The sequence below is a fragment of the Diuraphis noxia genome, unplaced genomic scaffold (genome assembly GCF_037042655.1).
Source record: "Diuraphis noxia isolate RWA-SAM2 unplaced genomic scaffold, SU_Dnox_SAM2 contig0002, whole genome shotgun sequence".
NCBI classification, from domain to species: Eukaryota; Metazoa; Arthropoda; class Insecta; order Hemiptera; family Aphididae; genus Diuraphis; species Diuraphis noxia.
Genome location: NW_028301712.1, coordinates 31,911,802 through 31,924,043, shown reverse-complemented (window position 1 = coordinate 31,924,043; position 12,242 = coordinate 31,911,802). Strand labels below are relative to the sequence as shown.

The 12,242-nt window shown below is 27.8% G+C and overlaps 3 protein-coding genes across 3 annotated transcripts; 2 read left to right on the top strand and 1 right to left on the bottom strand.

Moving 5' to 3' along the window:
- The first annotated feature begins 254 nt into the window (after positions 1–254).
- LOC107164836 (protein YIPF1) lies at positions 255–1,728 on the top strand. Its single transcript, XM_015512804.2, has 3 exons — positions 255–619; positions 690–1,114; positions 1,330–1,728. The coding sequence occupies exons 2-3, from the start codon at positions 692–694 to the stop codon at positions 1,606–1,608; spliced, it is 702 nt and encodes a 233-aa protein (XP_015368290.1). The 5' UTR covers positions 255–619; positions 690–691; the 3' UTR covers positions 1,609–1,728.
- Lamtor1 (Late endosomal/lysosomal adaptor, MAPK and MTOR activator 1) lies at positions 1,210–3,252 on the bottom strand. Its single transcript, XM_015512806.2, has 3 exons — positions 2,906–3,252; positions 2,670–2,827; positions 1,210–2,060 (listed from the first exon to the last, which is right to left on the bottom strand). Exons 1-3 carry the CDS (start codon positions 2,948–2,950, stop codon positions 1,757–1,759), a joined length of 507 nt encoding a protein of 168 aa, XP_015368292.2. The 5' UTR covers positions 2,951–3,252; the 3' UTR covers positions 1,210–1,756.
- Positions 3,253–8,678: 5,426 nt separating this feature from the next.
- Positions 8,679–10,258, top strand: LOC107164837 (ADP-ribosylation factor-related protein 1-like). Its single transcript, XM_015512805.2, has 5 exons — positions 8,679–9,047; positions 9,132–9,302; positions 9,458–9,539; positions 9,819–9,990; positions 10,090–10,258. Exons 1-5 carry the CDS (start codon positions 8,955–8,957, stop codon positions 10,178–10,180), a joined length of 609 nt encoding a protein of 202 aa, XP_015368291.1. The 5' UTR covers positions 8,679–8,954; the 3' UTR covers positions 10,181–10,258.
- The last annotated feature ends 1,984 nt before the right edge of the window (positions 10,259–12,242 follow it).

Below are 12,242 nucleotides of genomic sequence, written 5' to 3'. Positions count from 1 at the left end.
TGGTCCAATGGTATCAACGGTTATGTTATTGTGGTTAATAAGTGATAAAAGCACACGGATACCAATGCTGCAGAATATATTAAATTAATAAATTTTATCTGATACAGTCATGTATATATATATATGCTTATACCACAGAATATCTGAAATTTCTTAATTTATAGGCTTATACAGTTATACTAAATAATGGCGTTTTCCATCTGACCAAATCTGACTGCACTAGACGTGCACACTGGTCTAGTATACACGTTCGGTCGACACCGTGAATTTTGGCTGTGTGGAAAATTGCATGATACTGTCGTGATTGGGACAGCAACCTGCTCTGCCTGCAGCCTGCTGTCCACAGTCTGTAGTTATTCGATTAATTTAATATCAGATAACGCTTAACAGATATTTATTTTTTAAATAATATAGTATTATTAGTATTATCTATGTTTATTCCACTGTCCACGATACCAATGATACTATCTTAATCCGTCATAATATTGTACACATCATAATTTGACAATTTTGAAAAATTTCAATAAATTCATATTTTTATTTTCGTGATTATGATTTACCCGAAGACATAACTTTAAGTGTATTGCATATCTATTAGTTTCTTATAAATATATAAAAAGTATGTTCTTGGAAAATATAATACTGATATTTCTTACTTTTCCTAATTAACAAAGCAATACTGATTTCAGCTATGGATTTTCGTACATTAGAAAATGAAAATCTTCCACCTTTGTCAAGTACCCCTACCGAAGTATTATTGCCGAAGTACCCAATCTGGACTGTTGAGTATTTTCAAAAGTACTTTGATGTCACTTCAGAAGATGTACTTGAACGTATTAAAGGAGCATTGGTCCCTACTTACGGAGTCAACTACTTACAACGTTACATCAGAGCAAAACCAGATGTGTATGGTCCGTTTTGGATATGTTTAACTCTAGTGTTTTCTATAGCCATCAGTGGAAATGTTGCAAATTACATACAAGTAGCTGCTGATCATGACTACCACTGGAAGTATAATTTCCATGCTGTGTCTTCGGCAGCCACAGCAATATTTTTATATGCTTGGTTATTACCTCTAATGCTATGGGCCTTTGTTAAGTACAAAGAGCCACAGGTAAGGACGTCAATCATGTTTAGTAAATTAAACTGTTTGCTTAATCTTCTGAAAGCATAATGCTTTAACATAACAAGATGAAAAAATCATAAAACTATACAAAATAAGTTATAATTTATTTTTATGTTCAAAATGCATGTTACCTGTATAACTGTGCTTATAATTAATGTTGTTAACTGTCTAATAAATATAAATGTATTTGTTTGTTTGTATAGTTTAATCTTAGCTACTTGGAACTGCTGTGTTTGTACGGATACTCGTTATCAATATTTGTGCCGATTTCAATTCTATGGGTAATCCAAATCAATTGGTTGCAGTGGCTTTTGGTCGCAGCTGGCACACTGGTGTCAGGTTATGTAATTGTATTTTCAATCATGCCTTCATTAGGACAGAAACCATTTGCGTTTATATTCTTAATAACTATTTTACATTTGTTTATGGGAACAGGGTTTATGCTATATTTTTTTCATGTCCCACCAATACTGAAGTCTTAAAAACAAAACTCATCATACTTTTATGTTCATGTACAATATAATAATAATAATAATAATAATAATAATAATTATGTATAAATATTTAAAATATTCATATAATATATAAATGATAAATTGAAATACATATTATAAAAAGTATATGTCCATTTCAAAATGGAACGACTAAATCACCCTTGTGTTCCACACTCATTAAAGATAAACGTTTTTGTATATCGTTCACACAAACCATTATGTGACGATAGTTTTCTGGTAGTCCTATATTTCTTGATAATACTTTCTCTGGACCAGGAACATCTTTCAGAAGGCACACAGGCATTTGTCTCAAACTAACAATAGTATTAGCAACAGATGAAAGGGGTACAATTTGCAGTTTGGCACTATAAAGGTTTTGACGTTCTATAACCTCTTGTTGGTCAATACAATTGTGCAATTGGCCAACATCAATAACATTTCTAAAAAAAAATAATAATAAAAGTTACAGATAAATAATGATATACTATAATGGTAATAATCAAAATAAATTATGATTTCAGTTAACTTTGGTTAGCATTTGTCAACTTAATTTTAAGTATTTTTTGTATGCATTATCATTGAGAGTACTTAATAATGTGACACTATTCCGGCAACTCAGCATCTATTTATCCAACAGACAACTTAAAAAAAAATGACAGTTGATCTTAGATTAAATAAATTGGTCTTATACCACTTTTAGTATTTATTCAAAAACAAACACCCTAGTCCATGATTTTATGACAGTATGGATTTAAATTTAAAATCAAGTAGGTATAGAAATGTTGTGAATAGTTATTTTTAATGTTTATTGTAATAAATTGAAAAACATAAGTAATATAGGTAATCATCTTTCAGTTTGATAGTTTGTGATTATACTTTATATCTCATTTGAAGGATGGATACACGGAAATCTTGTTTAATATTGTTTGTGGAAAGACTGTAGTATCTACTTATCATTATAAAATAACATTTTAAACACAAGCAAAGATAATATTGTAAGAATAATGGTATAAGATGGTATATTTGTTCTATATAAATTAAAAACTCACGATGATATTTCTTCTAGTATACGATTTAATCCAGCCTGCTCTTCAGATTCTTTGGGTAGTGATCCATAATGATAGTCCTCAGGTATACCACCACGTTGAACGCTTGTATTGTTGCAGTCTGGATCGATCAGCAAATGAGTTCGTTCTTGATCGACAGCCTATGTAAATTAATAATAAAAAGCCAAATTCTTATAGATTTTTGCAGAGCAAAATTAACAATTCATTTAAAAGCTTACGGCGTACGCATCTTCTTCCTTGCACCAACTACAGCACGCTCCCATGGCAAATGGGTGTAAGCACGAGTTCCAGGAATAAAAAGAAATGGACCGTTATGCTTTAGAACCCAACAACAATCGTATCAGACATAGTAATTGTACAACCACCACACAATCAGATCCCAGTAATGGAGCAAAACAACTAGAATTATACGGCAAACATAATCATAATACTATTGCAACTACACTGGAAAGTTACGATTATATTATTTACAAAGGCGGTTATGGTTTACGATCGCGAGACATTAAAATAATTCGATTATTGAAATAATGAAATTGATAATCAAAGTTATACATTGGGTTAAAAATTATGACTACGGTTGATAAGAAAATATAATAACTGATAAGATACTTCGTGTCACAACAATCTAGGAATATGGACAAACTTTTGTACGAAACTACGAAATTCAAATTTCAATTTATTCATTATTGTTCGAAGATAAAACAATTCTAAACGTCAACGTTTGTAATTTTTTTACTTAACCCTTTCAGACCCGACTTTTTTAAAATAAAATAAAAAATTCTTTTTTTTCGTCATATTTATATTTATAGCCTTGAAATCAATTTTGCCAAGTTTCGAAATTTTAGCATTTTTTTTTGCGAAGTTTTAAGTCGGTACACTATAGTGTACCTTGGGTCTTCGTGGAGTCAATATTTATTATTTTTTTTTTTAATATTAACAAACAAATTTAGTAAAACAAATCAAATCAAATTTATTTTTAAAACCTTTAAAACATATAAAATTATACAGTCTTCTTCTGCGCTTTTTTAACAATACAAATAGTTCAATAAATCGTAAAATTACAGTATTTTTTTGTAAAATAATAATAATTATAATAACCTTTATCAAATATAACAATAAAAATAGTTCACCAAATCATAAAATTACAGTCTCTTTTGTATAATAATAACCTTTATAAATATTTAATTATATATATATACATTATACATATAGGTATAGAATAGAATAATACCATTGATTATAGAATAGACAGATAGCCCATGCAATGTTAATATTTGGTGACCATGCGTAGGATGCAACCACTATGGAGCGCTAGTGTAGTTGGGATGCAAGGAGGTGGTACCCCCATCATAGATGTTTGCCATGGATATGCGGGGAAGGAAGAGGTGGCTTATCGCGAAGTGCCGATCTAAAAATAGAGTAATAATAAGAAACTGAAGATATACTGAAATGATTGGAAATAATAATTTTATTATATTATCATTTATTACTATCTTGTTCATTGTGGAACAACCGCCTTCCGAATTTTCTTGTTTTTTGAGTTTTGAGTTGCATTTACAATTAAAAATTCTTAAACATGTCTGGAAATAAATGCCAATATTTAAATTGTGGAAAATCAAAGAAAATGTTTCCAAATTTAAAAATGTATCGTTTTCCAAAAGATGATAGAAAAGAAGTATGGATAATACATTCAGGTGAGTAATTAATTTTAAATTTTAATTTTTCTGTACCATTGCGAATATTTATAATTTTTTTTACACATATTTTTTATATCTACACAGGAAACACAAGTTTGTTTTCTGTTGATCCAGATAAACTCCACAATAGGTACATTTGTCAAGAACATTTCCCACCCGAAAGCTTTGTATAAAATTTTACTCAAAATCGTTTGATAGATACTGCTATTCCCTATAATTATCAATCTAAAACACAGCCATCTACATCATCAGGCATTAACCAGAATGATGAATCTCAGCAGGAGTATAATATAATGTAACCTCAACTAAAACATATACACACTCAAAACCAGACATGGTAGAGTTAGTTTTTCCGAGCCCCCCTTCAACTTTTTCTACACCTCAAAAAATTAAAATAACAAATATAATTGACATGCCTAGCCCAAATTTAAAAAGGAAATCTGATTTGATAGAAATAGATACACCTAGAAAAATCAATTTAAAACAAAAATTAAAACTAAAAAACAAATTAATTCATAATAAAATAACTCAAATTTCAAAATTAAAAAAAAAGAGTTAAAACTTTTAAAACACATAATAATGCTAAGAATTCAATAAATATGCATAACTTTCCATCAATTAATTCTAAGGCAATGGTAACGATGCAATTAAAAGATAGGAGTCGTCCGTGGACATTAAATGAAAAAAATTTAGCTTTAAACTTATATTATAAATCACCAACAGCATATAAATTTTTACGTTCACAAAAAGTTAATTTACCTGGGCCATCAACTATTCGTCGTTGGATTGGTCAATCAAAATTCTTACCAGGTTTTAGTAAATTATTTTTCAGTCATATACAAAAAAAATTTGAGTCATCTGATTATAAAGAAAAAGCTTGCACTGTTTGTTTTGATGAAATGTATATAAAAGAATTTATAGAATATTCCAAAGAATTTGATTTTATTGAAGGTTTTGAAGATTTAGGTCATTATGGGAGGACCAATAAAAGTGCTAACTGTGTTTTAGTATTTATGGCTCGAGGTATTTACTCTACATGGAAATTTCCAATTGCATATTTTCTTGTTCATTCTGGAGTTAACAAAACAATTTTAAAAAATTTAATAATTGATGTTTTACAAAAGTTATTTGAGGTTGGGTTGTGTCCCAAAATTATAGTTTGCGATCAAGGCACAAACAACCAAAGCACTTTAAAATCATTAAATATTTCAGAAGATAATCCATTTTTTTTTATCAACAACAATAAAATTTTTTCTTTGTTTGATGTTCCTCATTTACTTAAAAGTATTAGAAATAATTTAATTAATGCCTGTTATATAAAAGATAATAAAATAATCTCATTTGATGATATAAAAAAAACATATGAGTTGGACAAACAAAATCATAAAAGTAAGTCTCTCATCAAAATAACAGATGCACATATTTACCCTAATTCTTTTCAAAAAATGTGTGTTAAATTAGCAGTACAATTATTAAGCAATTCCATGGCCGCAGCAATCCGAACTTGTATACAAACAGGACAACTTCAAAGTAACACTTCATCGAATACTGCAGATTTTATTGAGTTTATTAATAACTTATTTGATTGTTTAAATAGTAAATCTTTATATAGTCATAATCCATACCTCTGTGCATTAACTGATCTAGGTACTGTAAAAAAATTTTTAATAGAAGCTTCACAATACTTCACAAATTTACAAAAATTAAAAAAAGGAAAATTATCTCAACCTCCCTGTTTTAAAGGGCTTACACAGACCATTAAAGGTGTATTGCAATTTTTTGAAGCAGAGAAATCTAATGATATTGTATTTTTAATGACTAATCGTTTAAATCAGGATGTTTTAGAAAACCTCTTTAGTATTTTTCGACAAAATGGTGGTTATAACAAAAACCCAACAGCTAGAACAATCAGAACTTCCATAAGAAGTAATTGTATTTTTTCTTTATGTACATCAAAAGCGACAAATTGTGAGGAAACCCAAGAAGATGATAATCCAATTATAATTGATCCAGTTAGTTCACTAAATAAAATAAATTTTAACAGTTCAAAATTATCATCTGATTCCGACACAGAATGTAATTCTAATTTATCTCTCTGTTTTTTTTCATCTGACGAGGACTCAAATAATACTGATAGTAATATTGATGTCACTTTAGAAGACTGTTCTGTAACATATTTCGCAGGATATTTGGGCTATAAATGTATGAAAAAATTTAATTGTAACCAATGTCAACTTGAACTATTTGTTGATAAAAACTTAAATGATAAAAAGCAGTTGCATCTTCTTAATAAAAATTATACTTCAATTGATAATGAAAGTGGACTTAAAGCACCATCAAATAGTTTAAATAATGTAGTAAATAAAATTTTAAATATTTTTGAAAGCAATTATAAAAACTATTTGCATAAAAAGAAAATAAAATTTCAACTAATTGAGCGCTTAAAAAATAATAATACAATTAAAAAATGGCTTGATGAATCATTGACAAACTGCATAGATCATAAAATGTACATAATTGAACAACTTTTAATTTGTAAAATATTTAATAAAACAAAATTATTTTCAACTACCACAAAATTAGCAAAACTTTCTAAATTAAAAATATTAAACCATATTTAAATAAATTAAATACATTTTTTCTTGTTCTGACCTTGTACCTATTTGCATAAAACAATATAGAAGCAGTCTTAACTGTCCTTTTTAGGACAATTCACATCAACTACATTAAATAGTTCTTTTCAGGACTAAGGATCAATTACATTAAATAGTTCTTTTCAGGACTTTGCTTTGATTTTTAAATAGTTCTTTTCAGGACTATTTGCATCAATTACATTAAACTGTCTTTTTTAGGACAATTCACATCAACTACATTAAACAGTTCTTTTCAGGATTAAGCATTGATTTTTATTATATTAAACAGTTCTTTTCAGGACTTAGCATTAAATTTTTAAATAGTCTTTTTTAAGACTATTTGTTTCATTTTTATTAAACGGTTCTTTTCAGAACCAACAAACATCACAATTTACTTTTATTCTAATAATTATGCTTCAATATAAATGTATAAATGTATTTTACCCTTATTTTGTGTTTTTTTAATAATAAAGACAATTTTTTTATTCTTTAAACCTAGTATTTTATTTCTAATCCAGTTTAGCAATCTTGGTATATCTTCACTTAGAATCGTTTTTCATCATATTATATAGACTTATAGTTGGTTTCTAAACTTAACACATTCAGTATGTACTTATAATAACAAAACACAACTATTATTTTATTTATAAATTATATTAATAATTTAATTATGTATATTATTTGTTGTTATTGAGTTTTTATTCATTTTAAAATTTGAACACAAAAATACAAAACAATGTATTTTATAAAGTATGAAAATACAATAAAATTAAAAATTACAATATGGTTAAAGATTTGCTTTATTTTTAAAAATGGTAAATCTAGTATAGTATGTAATGTTCAATTAAATATTTCCGCCCAAAGCAGATTTTACTGAATCGTAACATTCCAAACATCCAAACAAAATTGATCTTTCGTAATGAAATTAATTAATTGTTGCTTTCTGTAGTAGAATTCGGCATAAAAATTAACAATTTTGTGAATATACTATTTAGCGATTGTGGCAATCATAGCGCAATGCTCAGAAAATAATAAATATAGGTTTATCCATGATAAAGTCATTAATAGGCTTATCGCTTTTTCTGTCACTACCTCAAACCGGTCTAGGAATAATATTATATTATTCGCCGTCAGTAGTAATAATATAAAATTAATTCATACAACGCTACCTACCGGCAGCTATCATAATTAAAATTGTAGTCGCCGAAAATCCCTATAGCATGGTCTATCTGTCTATTCTATAATCAATGATAATACTAACCATAGAATAATATTAGGTACTCTATGTCTATCATGCGTTATACACACAATCGGAATAATTATTATTATCGTCATGCGAAATCGAATTAGCGCGTCGAACGAACCGCTAACGTGATACGAAGACCCAGGGTACACTATAATAGTGTACCCATATGTTTTCGAATATAAAATAAAAACGATTCATTTCAAAGACGTTATATAAATTAGACAACATTCGTTACTATCTCTTCTCACGGGGAAAAAAAAGCCGGAGATCAACAATGCGATCTAACGGAGTAAAAATCAACTGTAATTTTAAAATCTATTATCAATTTTTCAATTCGGGATTTTTTTCGATTTGTGATTATTAAATAAGTAGAATCACATATACATCATTCTTATCATTTTTATTCAAATGTACGTGTTTTTTTCACGTAGTAACAATTATCATTAAACTGAAAAACCAAATAGTTCATTTATAATAATTTACTGAATTTTGAGTACACTATAGTGTACTCTGGGTCTGAAAGGGTTAATCGATGGAAAGTTTTAAGTCACGTCAAATACATACCCAAGTTTGTATATTAATTGAAGAGTGAAATGTTAAGTGGTTGTGCGATTTGACATTCTTAAAAAAACGTAACCATGCTCATTTAATTATGATATCGTTTGCATGTTGGAAATAAGACGAAGATATTATGTATACACTGTTCCATGGGCTCTACAAATATTTGACTCAGAAAGATGAGTTTTGGGTTCTCATACTTGGTCTGGACAACGCTGGTAAAACGGTAACAAACAATCTGGTTGTCATCTCTGGCACATATTGTTGACTCCCTTCAGATTCATTACCACAGGTAATGTTCTTTTTTCAGACGTATTTGGAATGTTCAAAGACAAAGTTCAAGAAAAACTACAAGGGTATCAATCCTGGTAAAATTACAACGACTGTTGGCTTGAACATTGGCAACATTGACATAAACAGAGTCAGCTTGAACTTTTGGGATTTGGGCGGTCAGACAGAACTACAGTCGCTTTGGGATAAAGTATGTGTTTGAGTTTATTGTAGAATATTATATTATTAATTACTATCATATTATGACTTGTGCCTTTTTCCTTGTTAATTCTCATCATAGAAAATAGATTTACATTGGTTGACATGTATGTAATTAACTGTATCTATTTTAATATTTATTTTTAGTATTATGCCGAATGCCATGCTATTATATATATTGTGGATTCATCTGATCGAGAGCGCATGGATGAATCAAAGAAAACATTTGGTATGCATTTGAAATATATTGATCATTAATTATGTATCTATTTAAGTTAGATAGTTGATAGTTTAATTTTTTAATAATTTTTGGAACATTTTATTTGCAGTTATTTATTTTTGTTTTCATTTTTATAGTAAAAATCCATAAATCACATATAAAATAAATTTTTATAAATATAAATATATAATATATTGTCATCATTCCAAAGCATAAACTATGTTTCATATTTTTATAATATTTTGAATAAGTTACAAATGTTAAATTAATTTTATTACATTTCAATAGAAAGAATGATATGCAACGAAAACTTGGGTGGCATACCACTTTTAATATTAGCTAACAAACAAGACATTCCTGACTGTATGGGCGTTCGAGAAGTAAAACCAATTTTCAATCAGAATGCTCATTTGATTGGGAGAAGAGATTTTATGGTTATGCCAATATCTGCGTTGACTGGGTATTTAATCATTCATTTTTTAATTGACTTAAATTTAGAGTTTACATTTAGAGTTTGTATTTTTTAAATAAGTTTACTTAATGATATAATGTGTTGTAGTGATGGAATTGATGAAGGAATTCAATGGCTAGTTCAATCAATTCAAAGAAATATAGAAGTGCGTCCTCCAAAAAATGCTGATGATTATTGAAGTTGTGAAATTTCAAACTATAAATATTAAGTTATTGAATAAATTACTTTTTTCATAAAATAAAATGTTGATAAATGATTTTGAATTTATTTTATACCTATTCAACAATAGTGCTTTGTACCTGTATTGTTATGCGTTTGATAATATTTTAATTTGTTTTGTAGACGAAAAATTATTATTTTCTTTTTTTTTTAAAGCGGTGGATCATTATTAGATGTAAAAGATTTTCCATTTCAAAATTTGTAAAATAAAAGGAATATTGTTATTAAACTGTTAAAACCTATTTTACAAATGAATATTATAATGAATGTCCATTTAACTTGTTTAATTTCATATCTAAGACATTTTATATAATATTATAGTAAATTATAAACAAAAAAAAAAACACTATTATTGATTTCTCAAATTGTAATTATTTTTTTATATATAAATAAAAATAATAATCGCTCAATAACTTATTTTTAATTGGTTATTACTTATTACTAGGGCTCAGATTTTAAAGGAAATGCTTCTTTTTATATATTCAAGATAGAAATCTAATTTTTATACATAAATTCGTTTCACGTCAATCTGATTCTAAATAAAAGAATTTATTTTGGCTTTTTTTAGTTATTCTAACTGTGAAATTTTTATATGTCTATTATGCTATAACAATAAAAAAAAAAAAAAAAAAAAAAAAAAATGTTTATATGTTTATTTGGGTACTTAATAAGAAATGTGAAAACCAGCAATAATGACCGTTACCGTACCATTAGTGCGAAACATCCTTAAACGTATAGATTATCGATCTACAGATAGATTATGGGTCGATAGCTTATGGGCTATTGCATATAGTCTGTAGAAACTTACTATGTTCAGTACTCGTATAACATCAATATCGACATATTCAAAATTTAACTTTTATAATGTTGTAATTTATTAAAATATCAAAAGTCAAAACAAATGCTTTTTTTTTAAACTAGTGTTAGAATTTGGTGAAGAATTTCTTCAAACAGGTGGATCGATTTTATATTGCAAACTTTGTGAAACAAAAGTGTCCCATGAAAAAAAATATAATATACAACAGCATGTGCGGAGAGAAAAACATGTTCAAGCTGTTAAAAGACACGAAAATGAGAAGTCTACATTACATTACTTCAATCATATTTACAACAGTTTAGTAGTCAGTCAGATTTTAATGCCGATTTATGTTCAACATTGATAACTGCTAATATTCCAATGAATAAACTAAATAATAAACATTTTCACGAATTTTTAACAAAATATTGCAAAAAAACTAGATTCCTATTCCTGACGAATGGACATTACGTAAAGGGTATTTTAATTCATGCTATGGAAATACATTGGCAAAAATTCGTGATACAATAACAGATCAAAACATATGGGTATCTATTGATGAGACTACGGACACTATGAAATGTGGGCACATTACAACCACAAAATCCAAGTACCTAATATGTTCATTATTCACACAGAATACTTGAAGAAAGTGATTAGGGAATCATAGTACAAAATTCCAACTATTCGATAAAGCTATATGCTTTTTTTGTGGGGAAATGGTGTAGTACATATAACGATGTTTTGCTATTTGTCTTAGATGCGTCACCTTATATGAAAAAATCTGGTGATTGTATAAAAGCGCTTTACCAAAAACTCATACATAATATTATAATATGTGACTTGTTTGGCACACTACCAAGATGTAGATCAGTTGATTGGAGGAATGAAAAAAATGTTTTTAAAATGTCCCAAACGTACAGCAATCTTTAATAAGAAATGCCCAGAATTGCCAAATCCACCAAGACCAATAACGACCAGATGTATTTCTTCAATCAAAAATTATGTATATTTCAACAAACTTTGAATTTCTACCAGATATTATAACAAAACTAGAGGGAAAGGTAACTTTTAACAAAATATTTAAACAATTTAACATCATAATTCATAATACTATATTATATGTATAATTTTAGGTGAATCGTTGACAACATGTATGAATATTGTCTTAGACGCAAAAAAAAAGTTAAATGAAGCTAATGGAGATATTGCAACTGCTATTTCG